This window comes from Haliaeetus albicilla, chromosome Z (genome assembly GCF_947461875.1).
Source record: "Haliaeetus albicilla chromosome Z, bHalAlb1.1, whole genome shotgun sequence".
Lineage (NCBI taxonomy): Eukaryota > Metazoa > Chordata > Aves > Accipitriformes > Accipitridae > Haliaeetus > Haliaeetus albicilla.
This window is the reverse complement of record NC_091516.1, coordinates 28,670,410-28,691,651: the sequence shown is the minus strand read 5'-3', so window position 1 is coordinate 28,691,651 and position 21,242 is coordinate 28,670,410. Positions and strand designations below refer to the sequence as shown.

The 21,242-nt window shown below is 39.3% G+C and overlaps 1 protein-coding gene across 1 annotated transcript in view; it reads right to left on the bottom strand.

Annotated features, from left to right (window-relative positions):
• Nucleotides 1-3,053: 3,053 nt before the first annotated feature.
• APBA1 (amyloid beta precursor protein binding family A member 1) overlaps nt 3,054-21,242 on the bottom strand; it is a 96,847-nt gene continuing 78,658 nt past the window's right edge. The window contains 10 exon segments of the mRNA XM_069777205.1: nt 3,054-6,617; nt 8,008-8,148; nt 8,812-8,931; nt 12,761-12,973; nt 13,789-13,968; nt 17,496-17,581; nt 17,584-17,628; nt 17,631-17,679; nt 18,267-18,353; nt 19,453-19,485. Of these exon segments, the coding sequence (XP_069633306.1) occupies nt 6,546-6,617; nt 8,008-8,148; nt 8,812-8,931; nt 12,761-12,973; nt 13,789-13,968; nt 17,496-17,581; nt 17,584-17,628; nt 17,631-17,679; nt 18,267-18,353; nt 19,453-19,485 (1,026 nt within the window). The 3' untranslated portion in view covers nt 3,054-6,545.

Below are 21,242 nucleotides of genomic sequence, written 5' to 3'. Positions count from 1 at the left end.
TTGTAGCAACAGAAGAATCATCTTCATTTACTAAAGTGTGTTTTTACCTGTCAAGGAAAAGGTTATGCAAATCTCCTTCATCAGAGCCACTCTCCTACCAGCAGCTTTTTTTTTTTTTTTTTTTTTTAAACTACCAGCTTTATAAGCTATCATACATTAAAAAGATAAACTTCTTATACCCTTTCCTATTTGCAAATGCAGTCTCATTTCGTGTCCAGGCATCCTTCAGAACTAACGAAAAAGTACCCCTTCATCAACAGCACTCTCTCAACCACAGATGCCTTCACCACTTCTCCTGCAACTCTCACCCAATGGAGAAACGACCAGTTAGAGCCAAGGGAATTTATTAGTGGGTGAGACCCTGCCCTCTTAGTCCCAGACCTTCTCATTCTAGAACCTGGGGGGGCAGACAACACACAACTTGGTGCACTCTGTCATACTGTTTCTCTTCCCTCTGCTGCCAGGCTACATCTCCTGAACTTTCATAGTCTTGCCTGAAGGTGCCTTTCTGGAGAAGAAGCGGCAATCCTTTTATTACCACAGGCTGCAATGGGGTAAAGACGGTAGGAAAAAGCATCAGTGGTTAAGAACGGTTAGTGGATGCTTATCATAAGGATAAGCATGAAAGATGGACTTAAAGTGGAAAAAACTGTACCTCCTTTCAGCTTACTTCTCTGAAAGTCATTCTTACGTCTTTCCCATGTTCCCCCTACCCCTGTACAGATGTGCATGCAGACTATCAGCAATGATGCAGTGGTGGGGGGAGAGGGCACAAACCTGCCAGCCAATTGCTTAGGATTCAGAGAGACATTTTTCTGCCATCTTAATTTGCTCATTGGTAAAATCATCCAGTGGGGAAAAAAATCAGCACAAAATTGCTGCTGTGAAAGCATGAGAATTAGCATAAATTATAGCTATGTTGCCTGGCTGAGCTAGAATACAAACATTTAAAAAAGACACTAGGTTTCAAGGGAGGAGAGACTTCTAGGAAAGCAGTCATGCCAGGTGGTCAGTGGCAGAGAAAATGAGGGTATCCAAAAACACTGTACTGGAAAAGGAAAAGAAAGTCCCTTCTAGAGCATTTTACAGAAATTGAAGTAGTTACGATTGACATTTAAAGCAATAATTAACGCCTTTAAGAACGAAGAACAGCTCCCTTCCCATACATGCTGCAGATACTTATTTTGCACTAGGTCTGAGAAGCATCTCAGTTAACATGCTGTTAAAATTCTTTGGTTTCCTAAGAATTGCTGCTGCCCTCCTTCAAAAAAGTCAGCACATGGGTTCATGCATAATGACCTTCTATACATAATTCTGTTTGCTAAACGTATATATACACCTTATTCCTGCATAACAAGTGCATCAATAGCTAACGATTTCCCTAATGAGCTATGACTATTATATACAACATGCAACCTACAGTCACACTTCATTGTGGAGGCCAATGAAATCACTGTTCAGTGATTTGAGGTATTACAAAATTTTCTTGGAAGAAAACAGCTCCATCACTTCTACTGTCAAACAAAAAGGATGTCCACATGAGAACTTACTGCTGCACTTGTAGACAAAAGCAAGGACACACAAGTGGTGTCACTACCAATACCAAGCAGGGACTGTCTGCAGGCTCCTCTCTTTATCATCCACCAGCTGAATATATGTTGTGGCTGAGGGATATCCCTGAAGGCCACACTGTACGTGCAGCACAGAGCAGCACAGCATGGGCATGGGCCTGGGCCTGGTCAAGTTAACTGACACGTGGATTGCTGACTCCTCCAGGTCCAATGTTCTTCAGGTCAGGATTGCTACTGTATGCTCCTGCACTGAATATTTATTTAAATCACAGGCACTGTCAGTCCCCAGGGAGTATCAGCACCATCTCCCCAGCCTGCGAGGCACTACGGGGTGCTGGAACCGGGGTGGGGTCCGCTCGTCCTTCCAGTGTGGGTGCCAACCATTAAAGCACTGGAGGTGAGGGCAAGAAAAATGTCCCCTGTGAAGACGGCAAATCTGTGAGATTTGTATCTGTACTGCCACAGGAAAAGTCACACTTAGGTTTATCCACTGAAATGCAGAAAAAGTTTGTGATATAGAAATCAGAACGTAAAGCTTTGACAAGAATGGTAATAAACTGGAGGATGGAAGGTGGCACGCAGGGAAACACAGAAAGCAAGCTCAGCGTGTCTGCTGCACTATTTACCAGAGACTTCACAATTTCTCCAATCTGTCCTTTAAGCAAATAAGGTGAAATACTTAATTCTCACATGTTGGCAATATTTGTACTTCATGTTAGGAATATCTACTCAGTGGCTGAAGGCCCACATTTAGTTTTGTTCTGAATCAGCTGTGGCACTTGTTTTCATTTCTGTAGCTTCAAAGTACTCTTGACAACCTATGAAGCTCAGAAAATCCCATGAAACCTCACCTGAAGAAATGGTCCTTTGTTGGCTTTTGCTGGCTGATTTTCAAACACCATCATGTTTTTCATAATCCACCTCTCATTATACAAATATTTTTTAACCTTAGCACAGGCAGTTCCAGGATTTATTCTAAGGACAGACATATTGCAATCCTACTTTTTATTTATTCAAATGGTATTAGGTCTTTAAGAATAAACCATGCTGATGACCTTTGAAGAAAACAGTGGTTTCAGAAATAATAGTAAGTGTGAAGAACTTTTAGCAAGGCCTTATTTATGAAAAAAGCATATTTAAAGTTTTTCAGACAATGGAATAATACTTCTGTCACATAAAGGCATCTTGAAATAACATGTTTTTTGAAGATGCAAACATGGTGACATTTCACGTCATAAAAACTGGGATGCAACCTTAGATAAGGAATCAGCTTCATTTAGGAGCACTAGTGTCATTTATTACCTGAAAATAATGCTGTTTTAAAAATAAAGTTAATAGCATTGGTTCACATCTGCAGAAACACATATAGTATTACTCCAGACTATGTGGCAAAAGAGAAGTTCAGAAACCTTCCAAGCATTCATGCATTCAGTATTGGCAAGCCAACCCCTAGATCAGTATGAGCAAACTCTCAGTCTTGGATGAGGTATTTTTGTTTTGTATTTTATTGTTGCAAATCTTACAGACATTAGCGCTCTGTTAAATAAAGGAATGTAGCACAGTAAATACATCACAACAGAACAGCTGGGCAGAAACCCCCCACCCTGCCCCACCCAAACCAAAAAGCCCACTCCTCTCCCCCTCCCCCCCCGCCCAAATCAAACCACTGCAGCTTCATTACAGAGGTCAGAGACCTGTGGCAAAAAACATCAGAGGAATTACATTCAGTAGATGTGCAGTATCAACATTCCAGGCTCACATATATTTATATATATATTTATATTTATATATATAGATCATTAAATGTTTACAAAGAACAATATTGTTACAAATACAATACTATACTTTTCCCAACGCTTTACAATAATTTCTATTCACCCTCTTTACAGAACAATAGTACAACTTCATAGTCTAGGTACTGCGCTAAATATGTACAAGAGATCTCAACCACATTGCTGTCTTCAGAAACACATTTCATTTAGAAAACAAGGAAAGCAAGCAAACTTGGAAATCCCAACTGAGTCTCAAATTTGAACAAGATTCAAAACAAATGTGTGAAACTTGCCAATAAAAAGAATATAAGGGATGTTTCATCCTTAATGTAAACACTGAAGAGTTAATTAGACTGTATGAAGCAGCAAGGATGAAAAAGAATTCAGGCCTGTCACTGAAGAAGGAATGTAAACCAGCAGTTTGTTCCTTTGAATCTGTTAAAAAATCACATATCTAATCTAACTAACTGCTGCAACAGTCTAGAGAGCTGCCAGCTTGCCCTTTCAAGCTCCTTTTTCTTGAAACTCCCTTTACAAAGTAAAATGGTATTGTTTACAAGACTGTTATCAGAAGTGTGCACACGCTATGGACCTCCCAGTTTGGAAATCTTACGCACACACTGTAATTGGAAAAACTGAGATTTTCTGCTAGACTCTGATCCTATGAGCATTCACTTGCTTAATGTTAAGCACATATTTACCATAAACTGTTCAAGCACTCAAGTGCCATAACTTCACAGAATCTTGGCTGCAAGATTTTCAAAGAAACAGTTGTTTCATCTCTAAATACATTTGCATGTTCAGGTCATCATCATTTCCCAGTGAAGTGAGTTAAAGACCCCACCACATGACCCAGCCAGAACCACAGAAACAAGTGAAGCTGAAGATGTAAACATAGCAGGAACCAGAAGCATGATAACTGTGTCTTCAAGAGTTCACCAAGTTTCCTCAGGCAACTTATGGAAAGGCTGCACTGTATATAATCTTCTAAATTGTACATGGTTATATAGCATATTTACATATATTACTATATATATGGAAAGTTCTGGAAAAAAGTTCAAATGATCATAAACCAGATGTCTACAGTTAAAAAATATACCCACAAGTCATTCACTATCTAGTTGCATCAGTCAGGTAGCAGAGGTAAGTACTAACCTGGAATACTAAAACCGCTCTCTTGTGCAATCTGCTATTGTGGAGATTTGGATTAAATTATATAACAACAAGTAAAATCAAGTCATCATACATTAATCTCAACACTAAAACATATTCACTTACTACAATAGTTTATGCACCACTTCATTATCTCCCTTATGTATTTACTGCCCACTGAAATACAAAGTTTATTCTCTATCTCTGATCAGCCCATGGATATCCATGATTTCTGAAAGCCAAAAATGGACCTCTGGCAAGAGAGCTGAATGGCTCTCAGCAGTGTTTGCACCAAGTGTGCATATGCATGTACACACACACACATCCACTTCCATGAATCTCCGTAGTAATGTCTAGGTATCATTATGTTGCACAGTCCACCCCACAATAATTGATAAACAAGTGACTATGACCAACAGCACATTTGCAAAGCAGAAGTAGTGAGTGGCTGTGTGTGGCCTGCTCTTGTTTTGATCTTACTGAGCCTTTCTATCACAGTAAAACACAGCAAAAACTGTTTCTTTAAAAGAAACCAATGTATTAGCCTGGACTAGATGTATGGTTCAATTTCAGCATAAACACCAGTATACAATCCTGATAAAAAATAACTACAGAGAATGGAGAATTTTCCTCTCACTAGGAAGAAAAACCACTGCTTCTCCCACCCACCCCACCCCTTAAAAAAACCCCAACCAACCCAGCCCCTTTTTCCACTTCTGTGTCTAGCATGCAAGTTAGAGGCCAATCAAATCCTAGATTTCATACATCCCTACAGTTTATCATCTTCATATAAGTGCATATAGTACACGCATATCTCCTTTAAGTGCCATACATATGGAAAAAAATCACAAGTTAAATTACATAACAAAATAAATAAGTTTATTCCCACCTCATCCCTCCCCCTGTTATCTATATCATGAGCTAAAGAGAAATCAATAAAATTAGACAGGTCTTTGGACAAAAATATATGTTAAAACTGGCTCAGAGAACAAAATTACTTAGAATAGTCTGCAGATCTCTTATATTCAAACTTCATAAATAGCAAGCACAATTTTAAAAATGTCTATATACATCGGCACACATGGCTGTGTGCACCAAATTCAGAATAAAGAGCCTAGAAAAAGTGTAGCTATTCAGGAAAGCCCCTCGCTATTTCTCTTGTAGATATTTAAAGATCTTCCCCCCCTCCTTTAACCTCTAAAACAGGCAAGGGACTATAAAAGACATGTTGCATTTAAAAACAAAGTAGAAGAAAACAAAGAATTAGAAACCTGGGGCAGAGAGGGGGAGGCAGCTGTAAAAAATGCCTCCTGAATTACTTAGTGTAAGTAATGCAAGTGTAACATGTTTCAGCAACTCACAGAGTACCTTTTGGGGTCCTACTACCATGAAGAACTGATGACAGAGGGGAATTAAAAGGTGTGTATTTGGACAGACCACGTTACAACAGCAGCATTTACTGAGTTTTCATAAGCAGGTAATTCTTCCTGAGGGCAAAACTATCCTTTTGGTATTCTACTTTCCCTACAGACATAAACTTTTAATATCGAGCTCAGTGCCTGTGGGAAAATAGGGCAAGAAAAGCAAAGTCACATGCAGGATATCCAACAGAACACTTTGCACCCTATAGTTTTATCTGTTTGGTAAAGACATCTTTCATTCAGCAACATTTAATTTACTCAGTTTGTCAAATTACAGCTACAAAAATAAAACTGGTTATGTAGCATGAAGCAGAGTCAATCTTCTTTGTCAGTCCTGCTGTGAATAATGCTGCTGTTATTTTCCTGTTTTGCATGTGGAAGTGCATGAAGTTTCACTTGTAAAAGGATGCAACTGAAATAGTCCCATAGATGTATTTTGCCCCTTCACAATACAGGAAAATGGTAAGGAGAAGAGGAAAAAGGGAGAGAGGAGAGAAAGACAACATGTTTGTGTCTGTGAAGGAGAGAGAAAGAAATGTCTCTTCAGACACAGAAATGCAGCACTAGAGAGACAAGCACTGGTGAGGAAAAACATCCTCCATGCACATTGTGATGGTGAAATGTCGGCTTTAGATGTAAACTGGTTGCTCTTGCGCAGTCAACAGCCTGTACATGGCAGCTGGCATAGTCTTCATATGAATCTAGAGGAAACGTGGCAAGTTAATCAATGTTCCTAACATGCATACTACAACAAAGCATTGGTGAAGGAACTAGCTAAGGTCATACAGGACAGAAGGGAAAGGTAAAACCTGAGAGTTTTCATACCCTTATTAAAGTATTGCAGGTGGTGACTTTATGAAACAGTATGTTTAGTATCAATGAACCATCTAAAGTTGTGGACACTTCATATTTTCAGATTAGGGTTCTTCTAAAACATAGGAGAACTACAGGTAAATAATACAAGAAACGGTGTGCTGGCTTGCTCTCACTTCCACTTTTTAGATTTGAATAGCACCAGGCTAATAGAAGTAGAATCACAGAATTATGGAACAGTTTGAGTTGGAAGGGACCTTTGAAGACCATCTAGTCCAAACCACCATGCCACAGGCAGGGACATCTTTCACTAGATCAGGTTGCTCAAAGCCCTGTCCAATCTGACTTCAAACACCTCCAGGGACGGAGCAACCACAACCTCTCTGGGCAACCTGTTCCAGTCTCTCACCACCCTCATCATAAAAAATTTCTTCCTTATGTCCAATCTAAATCTACCCTCTCAGTTTAAAACCACTGCCCATTGTCCTGTCACTACAGGCCCTGGTAAAAAGTCTCTCTCCATCTTTCTTATAAGACCCCTCTTATATATTGAAAGGCTGCAATAAGGTGTCCCTGGAACCTTCTCTTCTCCAGGCTGAACAACTCCAACTCTCTCAGTCTGTCCTCATAGGAGAGGTGCTCCAGCCCTCTCTGATCATTTTCATGGCCCTCCTGTGGACTTGCTCCAACAGGTCCATGTCGTTCTTGTGCTGAGGACCCAGAACTGGACACAGTACTCCAGGTGGGCCTGGAGCAGTAGAGGGGCAGAATCACCTCCCTCAACCTGCTGGCCATGCTTCTTTTGATGCAGCCCAGGATGCGGTTGGCTTTCTGGGCTATGAGTGCACATTGCTGGCTCATGACCAATTTTTCATCCACCAGCACCCCCAAGTCCTTCTCTGCAGGGCTGCTCTCAAGCCCTTCACCCCCCAGTCTGTACTGATGTTGGAGATTGCCCTGACCCAGGTGTGGGACCTTGCACTTAGCCTTGTTCAACTTTATGAAGTTCAAATGGTTCTACTCCTCAAGCCTGTCAAAGTCCCTCTAAGGGCATCCCTTTCCTCAAGCTGATCAACTGCACCACTCAGCTTGGTGTCATCTGCAAACTTGCTGAAGGTGCACTCAATCCTACTGTCTATGTCATTGATGAAGATATTAAAAAGTATTGGTCCCAGTATGGTCCCTTGAGGGACACCACTTGTTACTGGTTTCCACGAGTTGTTACAGGTAACAGCAATGAACTATGTTATATTGCCTAGACACATTGTCTGCTCTTACCTCACCAACAGCATTTGAGAGAATGTGAACAATTTTCTCATGGGGTGTTGCTACAACACTCTGTCCATTGATTTCAATGATCCGATGGCCGACACGCACACCTCCTCGCTCTGCTATACCTCCTCTCATAAGGCTACAGATCTGGGAGGGAAAGGACAAATTTATCAGGGTCTGGATAAGGAAAGGAGACTTTAGATTACTCATTTTTGCCTGTAACCTGTAAATCAGCATTTAAACACAGAGGCTTGCAACAAATTCTAAAATGTAATCAATCACCGATTCAAAGCAGAATTTGTTAGTGACAAATAAATACTGGATATTCTCTTCCAAGAGCAGAACAAACTGTCAGAAAGGGCTGTTTGTGTTGAACTTCACATGTGCTGTGGTTTGGAAATTTAAGAGTATATGAAGGACCACAGTTTAACAATGTTCAGGATGCAGATGCCTTACAACAAAAGAGGATCAAGGACAGTCTTTTTCTTTTGAGATCATGCAATGGTTTGGTTAGACACATGAATGATGCAGATTGAAAGCAGCCTTTGCTACAGATTTTTGTTCTTCTAACCTAACACAGCTTTTCTGTTCCTCTGGCTGACTCTGAAGTTGTGAAGTAAGTAGAGTCAAAGACAAAAAATAACTGATTAACTCAGCTTTCATATCTTAGACTTAACACACGTGCAAAGTCTTGCTTGCTGTAAGAGAGAAAATGGCAGCTTCCCTCTTCCCACAATGAAACTTACCCACAAATGGATAAGAAGTTTCATGTATGCTAAAGCTTAACCAGAGAGTATGGAAGTTACTTACAATCCCATTCTGCACACTGAAGCCCAACTGATATCTGAGGTCCGGTCTCCTTATCAAGACTGTGGTTACTGGAGGACACCTAACTATGTTCAGTTTAACCCGGGCCTGGTTTTTCAAACCCTGTGAAAAGAAGTCACCATGAAAAATGCTGCCAAAGACTGAGTGAAACATTTATTATAAGCACTGGTGAGGGGGAGCATTAAAATATTGACATGGGAACAGCTCTGAATAAACAGCTCTTTGTATGCATTGTAAGAAAATCTGATCACTGAATGCCAGACACAAGCATCAGAATATGCAGTGAAATGAGTGATACAATACCAAAATACCAAATTTTTCTTGCCAAGAAGCTCACACAGTTGTTTTAAGAAACCTAGCTTCCTGTCAGCTATTTCTTTATTTGATAACACAAACCGTGTGTAAAAAGAATATTGAACAGGTCTGTGCAGCTCAACAAAAAAGCCAATGACTGTGGATAGGAAATAAAATTTTAAATAAGTAGCTAAGATAGTTATAAATAAGTGGCTTCCCTAATGGGATATATTAAAATCTGTCAAGCAAACGGCAGGTCCTGCTCATACCATGCTTCTATAAGCAGTGCTCCTAATTCCCCTTCCTCTTCTCTTCTAAAAGAGTTATATTACATTCATCATTAACTCCTTGTTACCAGAAGAAAATTGAAGGAGGAAAATTTATTTTTACTTTCAGGGTGGTAAAACACTGGAACAGATTACCTAGAGAGGTTGTGGAGTGTGGATCCAACCTTGGAGTTATTTAAACCCTTGTGGTTACTGCCCTAAACAACCTGCTGTACTTTAAACCAAAGTGTTGGTCTGGACCAGCTTCTGCGGTGACTGCCAGCCTCCGAGACTCTGTGATTGTATGACTCGACAAAAACTCAAATGTAAAAATGCAGATAACTGCAATCTGACCCCTTGTACAACTTCAAGTATTCAGAGCTCATAGAGATTGTTAAGGTACTTTTCTGAAATGTTTCATTCACACAAAGGATTAGCCATAAATACATACATAAAAAAAATCCACATCAAGAAAGAAATGCTTTATAAAGAATACAGCAACTTCCACCTTACTTAATACAACACCTACCAATTCCAGTAACTCTTCAGAATTCCTTTTATATGTACAGTTGAAATCTGGATCCCACTGCAACTAACAGGTGTCTGACACTGACTTCAAAAGGTGAACTCTGAAAAATAATTCCTACTATAGCTAAGGTAATACACTGAAGTCTTTGTATCCAGTTTACTGCTGCTGATTCTGTTGAGCTAAACTCCAGCTTCAGCAGTGACTTGAATAACTAGACTGGCATCCTGCCAGGGTGAAGTGCCTTAGAGTCTGTTTTCTTGTCAGTGCCTTAAACTGGATGCAATCATCACATGGGAAAGAGCTGCCACCACTTCCACACAGTGCTGAGCTCAGCTTGGCTCATTATTGAAAGTGGCTCCAAGAGAAGGGGCATGTGAACACAAAATGACAAAGCATGTGGCTGTGGGAACTGCCTCTACTCCACTCTCAGTAGAAAGAAGGTTTGAACTCAATCTCTTGCACGACTATGGACTCCTGCACTCTGGAGGAGTTAGCAGCACACCATACATGCTCAAGGGCCATTCATCTTCCATACAAAGGTCTTCACAAAACACACATTGTAGAAGACAGGGACTAATCAACCTCTACTAAGCTGTGGGTACGATATTTACTCAAAAGTCTGAGGGGCTTTTGCCTCAGCGTTCTAAATCCAGCAGGGCAGGAGTCACGCAGAGTACTGGAGATTCACATTTCTATGAGGAATTTAGGTGTTTACCTTCAGTCATCTGAGTTCACTTAGGTTAAATGCCCTCAACAGAGTTGATATCATTGTGCTTTTACTTTCCTGACGAATGTGCAAGTTATTTATATGTATTCCTTGAAAAAAAAAGTAATGTGTACACCAACAAATAATCTTCTAATTTGACAGAAAGCCCGTATATTTCAAAAGTGGCTAATTTCCAGTATTATGCAGACTGGTAATATATGATGATTGGCAACAAAACAACTGCATCATTTGACCAACTTATTCGCTTATCTAGTCCCTGAGTCTGCTTCAGATAGTAGCCAGCACCAGATGCTTCTGAAAAAAATACAAGTAGCATAATACAATTAGGGAATAACCACCACATATGGAAAGCTTCTGAACTTTGTCAGTTTCCAATTGGGTTATGGTCAATTAGTAGCAGAGATTACATCCATAATACTGAAATTCTCTTATCTGAAGTGCTTGCAAGATATTCTTCTTATCTATACAATATTCTTATCTTTTCATATGGGTCTTTACAGCATGCTAAAGAAATCTGAAATCCTGAGATACTTCTGCCACATCTAAATGTGTGCTTAGATCATGCAGTGGTATATATACGTGTTATCAGAAGCACTATATGAACAGCTCCAGTTGTATGGTTATGAAGACCTGCAAACATACAGACTGTCTTCTCTTTAGAAAGACAAAATAAATGGCTAGCAGTTCCTATGGCAACAGCAGTATCAGTGAGGAAGAGAAAGGTCTGCAGAAGCTGGAAACAGCAAAGCTGGTTGTTTCTGTTTTGAGAAAGTACAGATAAGCACAACAGAACTCTACCTGAAAAGGCTCTGAATCACAGAAGTGTTACACACCAGATTTAGAAATAAAACTGATGTGGGATAGGAAACAAGTACAGCTAACACAAAAAGCCTAAATTTGCAGGGAGTTTTGTTCCACTGAAGCTGGCACAAAGATACTTAATATGATTTTTTCTTTCCCTTCCTTCACAAATCTAAGACTGTTTTTGCCATGTTTTTAGTATGCTACACTTCCAGGCTATCATTTCTACTCACTGAATCTAAAATGGCTGGTTCAGTGATGTATGCATCTATTAGTCATCAGAATTCAGCATTAACATTTTTGGAAACCAGAATGGGAAGTCTTTATAGCAAACATCTTAGTTCAAGTATTAAGAAACTAATCCATGGACAAAAAAAATAAAAATTTACTTTGTAAATTTTTAAAATTTTCTATATTTACTTTGTGAATGCAAAATTTACTTTGCAATTTAAAAAAGTACAACACGCAAAAAAACATATTACATATACAAGTTGTTACCAGAAAGTTGCCTAAACAAATAAGTAAGTTTAACAGGCATATTCCTAGAAATCAGAGGAGAATTTCTGTATATTACACCACCAGCATTACACTACAGGAGCTCCGTGGGGCTATTTCAATAAATAACAAAGTCCATATAGCTTCACCTCAAACGTTCCCTAGTGATGCATCTTTCCAGCTCTTGAAATTTTGATGTTTAAATACCTACTCCTTTGCATGCTACAGCTACCCCAGTCACTGTTCAGTTCCAGTTGACCTGCATGCTTTTTGCAGTCACATACTTTCCTGACAACCAGAAGAAAGCTCTTCTAATTATAATATCCCATCTAGCCAAGTGAAGAGAAGCATCATACTTTCAAATAACTCGGGCAAAGTTTCTACAGAGGATTTTAATTCAAAGTTTAAATGTTTTAAAAATAGTTACAAAGAACAACAACAAAAGCATCAGCTCTATTTCAGCCAGATACTAGGCGGCATTTAAACAGCTAATATGGCCTAGGACAATATGAGGTACCTGTGCCTCCATTTGTCACATAAAATTTTAAGTGTATATCTGGTAATATCTTCCTTCTGAACAAAATATTCTCTTGTGGAATGAAGTTCTGCACAGAGTCCTTGTCGATACAGGTAAATGGCACAGCTCACTTTCTGGGAGTCAGAAAATTGGTGTAGCATAATTCCCACTGTAGTTTAAAGATGATGAATTGGAAAGTGCTATACAAACATTTGGTAAGAATTTACTTAAGAGTTCTACTTTCTGCTCACCTACTATGTAACATTTTTAAAATGTGTAACTTCCAGAAACATCCTCCATACCTTTATAATGCTCTGACACGTTGAGAGTGGTAAACCAACCAAACTGGTCCCATTGATTGACATGATCTGGTCCCCTATATTCAGTTTCCCAGACTTCTCTGCTGGTCCTCCATGCATCATGTTGGCTATGATAACTGTAGGCAAAATGGATCCCCAGCCAGACTCCACAATTACTACACCTAGGATTTCTCCCTTTTGCTTTTCAATGTAAACCTGTATCATAAGAAAAAGTTTCAAAAAAAAAAGCTTCTTCACACGTATGGAACTAACACCACCACCCTCCCCCCCCCCCCCAAAACATTCATATAACCAACAAACATATACCCCTCCTTATTTGCAACCTGCCTTCCTGATTCAAAGGCAAACCAAAATAGAGTACACATTTTACTATGTTTCATTTGTATTCAAACATGAAATAATCAGCACTACATAATATAGATTTTGCTTAGTGTGCAATACTCCTCACAACGTATTTCTGCACATCAGCAGAGGAAATTGGAGTGGAAGAAACCCTGGTGCCATGGGCTTTGGCAGACAAAGGTAAACAGGAAGAGATTGCAAGAGTTTATGACTGAGGACTGGAAAACCACTATCTGTATGTTCCAGTAGTGCACTGATTCATCTTATTAACCAAGCTGCAAATCTTTTCAGCAAATATAACTCTTTGAAGTCTGGAATCAGCCACTTTCACAAACACTTGTGCCTTTATAAATTTTATAGTGTTTACTGTAATCTGTTAAATTGTACTAATCTGTTAATCTGTTTTAAATTCATTTTCAAACATGTCTGAAAATTGTTTGGTGAAAAGAACACAGACAGATGGTAAATCACTTCACTGCTGATAAATTTGGGGTTCACTGTTTGCCTTTGAAACAGAACAGATGACAGAGTGTCCTACTTGGGAGAACATTCTAGACTCACTGAGGTCATTTATAGGAAGTATTAATGGTTTTCTGATTTCTGCCAGCATGGGCCTGCAACTGGTACAGAGCAGCTTAATGCTATTATGGAAAAAAAATGAGACATACGTCTTTGCAGTTTTCAGATTTGGAGAAGTGAATCAGATCATCATTGTACATGTCCTGGGTATTGAGCAAGTCACTATATTCCTTCTGGCTAAGGTCTTCTGGGTTGATTCCATTTGCCCTCAGGAATTCCTGGTAGGCCACACTAAATGCTTGACCTATGGACTGTGCAATCAGCTGTGCCTGTAGCAATTCCCAGAGAAGACAAAAGAAAAAAGTGAAACATTCTGATGGTCTTGTCCACTGATACTTTCTCTGTTACAATCACACTGCAAAATGGATCATCAAGTCGATGAACCTACAAGTTACTGCAATCCAGTTTAAAAAATACTTGTGCATTGAAAATTAATTTAAAAGACCCACAAAATGTTAACACATTCACCTGTGCCATGAATCCACCTTGGTAAGCAATTATAAATGAGAAATACAAATAAAGCCATCCTTTCACAGGTAAGAACTGCTAATATAAATGTAAAGCTATACCCGTTGCAGTGACTGTAGCTTGCACCTACAACTGTTCCCATATGTGCAGCTCCTAGCTGGCTCTCCCTCCTAGCAGAGGCAATGCCATTCTCTGACAAGCCAGCAGTGAAAATGAAAATGTCTACTAGAAAACACACAACTACATTTAAGAGACTGTTTCCACCTTTTCACACCCTCCCTTAAAACCATCATGTCTATATTGGCTGCTCCTACCTCAGTCTCAGATGAAACAGGAAAAGGGTAGCAACTGGTGACTGGATCCCGGCCTTGAAGTGACTGGAAATGGTCACACCCATCTCCTTCTCCACCCTGCTACCTCCATCAATCTTTCTTCCCTACATTTCTTGTTTCACTCCCTCCAACTTCCATGACTCTGCCAGTTCCCTGCCCCTTTCCTCCTCAGCCTGTCCTCTGTGTGTACCCTTTTGCACCTGCAGCTTCCCATAGCCTTCTCTACACCTAAAGCCACCAAATGTGCCACTCAATACACTGCATTGCTCCCACCATAAGGTGTTCTACATCTGCAGCAATGGGGCAGAAACTGGGCGCAAGGCAGACACAGGGAAAGCTCTGCATCATGCAAGGTGGGGGATGCAGCTGGAAACAGACCAGAGGGATGCCTCCCTTTAAGGCAGTGATCATGGTTACTATAAGACAGGTCACGGACAGGAGAGGAAAGCAGCACAGCGTGGTGCAGAGTAGTGCTGTACATAATTGCAGTGACACATGCAGTAAGCACTGTGTAGTGCACAGGAGTTGGCCATGATGTGTGCTGAAACAGTCCCTTGGAGCACAGTGCTGGCTGTGGAGAAGGGAGAGAAGAGGAGAGCTCCACAGCTGACAAGGTAGGCCTGGGGGAGTGCTGGAGGTGAATTAATACTGCTGAGATGTATTTTTATACAGCCTACCAGCTATACTTAAAGTCCAGTTTGGTCCCTAACAAAGGAAAGGTTCCCAACCCTGAAATAACAAGTTGATTGTATCTTAAAACAACTCAAGGTAGCACTAAAGCTGCTGATGAGAATAGCATGATTGCTGGTGCTGAAAAGGCCAATATCTCAACTGGCAGTATTTTACCAGTGCTTGGATCAACCTGGTTTTGACAGCAAGAACAGGACAGCAAGAACATGGGAAAACTACACCTCCATAGCTCAGTAACATAAGCGAGGAGATAAATGCAGACTTTACATTCATACACATGTATCTTCTCTCCAGGTAGAGATCAACTCCCATTTAGACACACAGCATTTGGACACATCACTAGGGTTGAGCTCATTTGAAGATCCAGCTCTACAGTTGAAAATCTGGTGCTGTGCTCCTTAGATAATGACTTTTCCAAGCAGAGACACATTCTGGCCAACACCCACTTGAGGGCTTACAGCTTCTATGTCAGTTACTGAGTAAATTCTTCTAAATACCCAGCAGTACCAGAAGAAGAAAAGATGACAATGATACATACATGAGTTTTATGATACAAACAGGCTGTACTACTCCACTGGATGTACAAGATCTTTGAAGCTGCCATCTCCTTGCTGCTAACAGGTGCTACACTGTTTCCATTCTCTTTCTTAGTCATTTGGGTATTTGAGATAAATTTTGCAAGCTTTTTGTGAACTAACAACTATGACAAAGGAGAGCTGATATATAATCTCCTGCAATTTCTCAGCATATTTTCACATCACTGAGCAACGCTTTTATTGGATCTACAGGTATGTACCTTCCAGGCCAATATCTAGTGACACAGGGAGGATCACATCTGACACAAAGATGGGCTGATCCAAACAAACCACGGAAAGTAACATCAGTGATCCCCAAAAGGAAGCATAGATTCCAGCTAGCCAAAGTATTAATAGCAGCCTGGGAAACAATCCAGGAAGTCTGGATCATAGTCAGACCACCACATGCTGAAGGAAAATAAGAGCCAGCCTCTGGCATCTGACAGTTTGGTTTTTGCTTTTTCAACTGGCTAGTAAGAGAGCTAGCAGAGTCCAAACTTGTGACTAGAAATACAGAAGCAGCAGCATCAAAGCAGGCAGCATATGAAGTGATATTAAGCCAAAAAAAACCCCATTTGCTACTCTTCTTATTTTCACACCAGTTTCTTGAAAGGCTTTGCAAAACTGGCTTACATGGGTTTTGGGGGAAAAAATATCCACAATTTTTTATGCTCTCTGTCAAAATTTTGGTAGTGGATTACTTCTATCAGTGCTCTTGTTCTTACTTTTTAACCTCAGCAGTGGGTCATACATGTACATTCACCTGCAACTAGATAATTTAACCAGACATGGGTTTAGAACAGATTCACTGTTACATAAAATCAGCTGCTTATTCAAGAAAACCTTCCCATCTCAGAGTCCTTGCTGATACACTGTGGAGTGGAAGACATACGAGCATTTTATAAGAAACTGATATTTTCACCTCACTTGTCTTAAGTGATACTCTGCTATTCAGAGGGCTTAGAACTGAGATTTTTTATTTTCCCAAATTATTAGGGCTAACTTGATTATGATCCTGACAACTACATATCTAGCCACTTCAATCTGGTATGTTTAATTTTATTTACCTTTCAGTTTACTGAGCTTTAAAAAGTGCATAAAATCAGTAAATTATGCACGTTGATTGTGAACACAGGATATCAAGTCCTATATAATGTAACCTAGTAACCTGTGCCATAGACTAAAATTTACTCAGCTGTGTCTCTATTCAGCATGCTTTGGGATTGCCAGAATCACCAACTTTCTCTGCTGGCTTTTTGACATGATGTCAGCAACTATTCCCCAACACAGGTCTCCTCCTCCCCCTTCTCCTCTTCTGTCCCCCCCCCCCCCCCCAAGCCCAATCACCTTTCTAGTATGTATCAGTGATTGACCCTTGATGCAAGACTTGGGATTAGAATTTCCCTAGGAAAATAAGCATCTCTGATAGACTTTCACATTCACATGCAGAATTTGAGCTGGTATTCGTAAGCCATGGCAACTGGACCCTCTTCTCATTCTTACTGGAAGGCATTGAAGGAGCTTACAAATGGGAAGAATTTCTATTAACACCAGTTTTGTGAGTAAAATGTCAGGTCCAAACATGCAAACAGAATGCAAGTTCCTCTGCTTAGATGAAATATTTGATTGCAGTTAAAGAACAAACAGGACCACTTGCAATGGACTTCAAGCCTACCAAAATGTGTTTACATTTCCACCCCTAGAAAATTACAAGACAGAATAATTCCTTACATCCTCAGACTCAAAGACATGGCAAATCATTTTGTACTGTCTCTTTCCATCTTGGGAAGGGTGAGATGCTTCTACATTATCCTGGAGTTAGACCGTGGCATTCGCCTACGAGCCATCAAAACAACTATATTCCTATATCTGCAATGTAAGAAATGGTCCGCAGGGGATGATCCATCATGGTTTCCTGGGGAATACAAAAAACAACATGAGCAGCTGTTTCAATGAAGTTCTTATTGCACACCTAGTATTATGAAAACAAACAAATGGCAATATAAGACCTTTGTTACACAAAGTCTGTAATACCTATCACGCATGAGGGGAGATGCCAATAGAAAACAAGAGTTCCACTTTCCAAAGTAAAGCAAAGAGCAAGTTTTACAATTAAAACTGTGTTTTCTGTGGAAAAGCACATAAAGAGCTCAGCATCAGAACCTGAATATCCTGGGCATGTATGTGCAAAGGACTATGAACTTCAAATTACCACAACCAAACATTTTGGGCTACTCTGGGCACAATCAATACTTGACGCATCATGGCTCATAGAAATGAGCTGACTGCAATCAGTTTACCTGCAAATTCTAATCATTTCTGGTCAGACACACCAGAGTAATTGCATGAATGACATGGTTCTTGAGCATGGATTTCTTACAAGGAAATCCTGGAGGGAAATAAAAGAGCAGCACTTTTTGAAGGACAAATTTTGGCAGGTAGGTGAAAGTGTATTTCAGTAGCCTACTACCACAATACTGACAAAGGCATCGTTGTCTATACCTGTGTGTCTGCATTCAGTACTTTTATTCTCTGTGTAGAAATGAAGAGGTCCACTTCAGTCATGGGTTGAGATTCACCTTCTGGAGCCTGCAAATAAATGCTTAGAGTCAAACAAACAAATTAAGTAACATATTTACTAATAATGTTAGCTTACGAACAGGGGCGCACTAAGACACAGTCACCAGAACAGCAATGCAAGATAGAGTATTAGATTGCAGAAGGTAAAGATAAACAAAAGATATGGAAACTATATACATATATGTGAAAGTGAATTGGATATTCTCTGAAAAATTGTTAACCCAATAAGAGCTCCCTGACATTTTTCCTGATTCAGTAAATTATACCTGACTGCAACATGAACTATATGAAGATCTCATGAAAATCAAAATGATTCTCCCATTTCTCCACAGTATGAATCCCACTTTAAAGAAGGTTTTTCACATAAGCCATAGAAAGGCCTAACAGCATTTCTTGCTTGAAGAATTCTATATGGCCTAACAGTGACTGCCAAGACCAATGGGAAAACCTGTACCACAGGTGGGTACAGTTTAAGCTATTCACAATGCAGTTCTGGTAAGACGACCTTCACAGTCAGACAACATACTATTCAAGCACTAACCCACTTTGGAAGTCCTATTTTGTTAACAGAATGCTTGTAATTTTTTAAAAATTAGATTTGTTAAAAAACACTTTAAAAGTCCATAAACAAAAATTATTATTAAGATGAGTCAGTCTCAGCATATTACTGTGTGTATATACATAAACTTATTTCTTTTTTGCATCCAGCAATTTGACACATATATGACACAAACAAAGCACTCATATAGAAAGATAAAATAAAAAAATAAAAAAGACTTAACTTTAATCTATCATTTTACAGAGTTAAAACCTTTGCCACGTCAGTCCTGTTTCTTTAGTATGCATTTCGGGCACTGCCTGTAACCATTTGATAAATCCAATCTTTACTCTATTTCTAACATGAAATGGCTAATGATAAGCAACAAAAAATGGCCAATCTGGCAACAAATTTCTGAGAAATGTCAACTTGTATGGTGGCTGAGAAATAAATCTAAAAAAAACCTTGCTGGATGCAGAAAATAAAAACACAAAATAAAAAGAAAGGCAAAAAACCCTCCCAGAAAACAAAGAACAGCATAACATCAAGCTGATGGAGTTTGTACTGCACCTTCTTCCTGCTTTTGGCTAATTTCTGGGCCATCTGCTTAGCATGGAACAAACAGAGACAGGAGAATAGTTAGAGAAGAACTTACAGAGACTCCAAGTCAAGCAGGAATCTGCATGCTAATGCCAGAGCTCACAGACTACTAGCTATTCTAAATTAGTCCCTGCTTAGATTAATTTCCTTCTTTCTTTTTGGCTTAAAAAATGTTAAAATTCATGTTTAGCACAATTACTTTAAAAATGAAAAGAAACCGCAACAAAAGAGTTAGGAAGAACACAAAAAGGATTTTTTTTTTTCCATTCAAAATGTTACTTGCAACAAACAAGTGGGGGGTTTTGTGGGTTGGTTTCTTGTTTTTTTTTTTTAAGGAAAAAAAACAGAGCATCCCCTCATTTACAGCAGTGTAAACCATAATGTTACTTCTTTTGAAGCAACACCAGTGTGAAAGGTGAGAGACTGCTTAAACAGTGTTCAAAAAATTACCTCCTATGATGATGTTACTTTTTCCTGGAAATACAAAATGACATACGATAACTTTCACCTCCATTTTCTCCTCCTTCTGTGCAAATATACCCATACCAATGTTAGCATTGCATATCTGGACAACAGGTTTTCCTGTGACACCTGCACAAAGATATGTCCATACTACTATATTTTTTCAAGAAGGCAGTGGAGCACGTACTTCAATTCCCCAAACACCTGAAAATAGGTCTCTTGTCACCAGTAGTTTAATTGATTACATCTAGACATATATCAACCCATTGCAACAACTGACTCCTTACGTGCTACTACTGTGGTGACAATAACAACACAAATAAACACCCTTCTTAGAGTCTTGCAATCATTAATTGAAGAACTGAACTTACGGACCTGCTTACTGAAGAAATGCAATACTCACCAGGCTGGCAGATATCCTTTTACTTCCAGTAGTAACAGCCTCTTAGCTAACTACTTTTATGAAGAACAAACAGGAGGCTTGAATCACAAGACATATCAAATGTTTTATACTGATGCTCACAACTTAAATCTGTCAGGTTTCGTCTAAGCAAACCTAAAAGCATCTTACTGAAACTTTAGACATACTGCTTATTTAAAAATATAAACATTCTCACACTAGCTTTTAGTCACCTTTTTCAAACTAAGCAATATTTGATAGCCTGGTGATTGCAAACTATTGCAAAAGCAGTTAAAACTGCCTCATGCTGCAGACTCTTCATTACATTACTATTAATTTACATTGGTACTGAGAAATAATATACTCATCTTGAATAACAGCTGCCTGCTATACACTGGGCAAGGGGGAGGCACTCATGAGATAGAGCATTAAATTGCTTCCAAAATCAAGCTCCCCTTCAGACAAATTCCCCCACTCCCAAAACTTTACAGAATGATCAACCTCACAAAGAAGAAAAGCACAGGACAAAAAGAAGAAAAAGGGGGGGAAACTCCCTTGAGCTAGAGGTTTACGATGCAGGATCAAAGATTAATCAAAATGCACTAGCGTTCAATTTATTGAAAATTATGCTCTTGCAACGGAAGCATCTGGTCTTAAAGTATTTTAATTTTTTGATGAATGACTTTCAAATATTTCATAAAATTAAGGTAATGATATGGAACAACCAATTTTAATAAGTGATTTAACACTGCACAGAAATGTCATAGGAGAAAAAAAACAAATTAGGATAATTCTATGCAAGACACTCTATCAGACAAATTCTCTTTATCACCATGTTATTTTGGTAATTTAGATCAAAGATTCTTTCTATATTCTTAGAAAAACAGAAACTACTTAT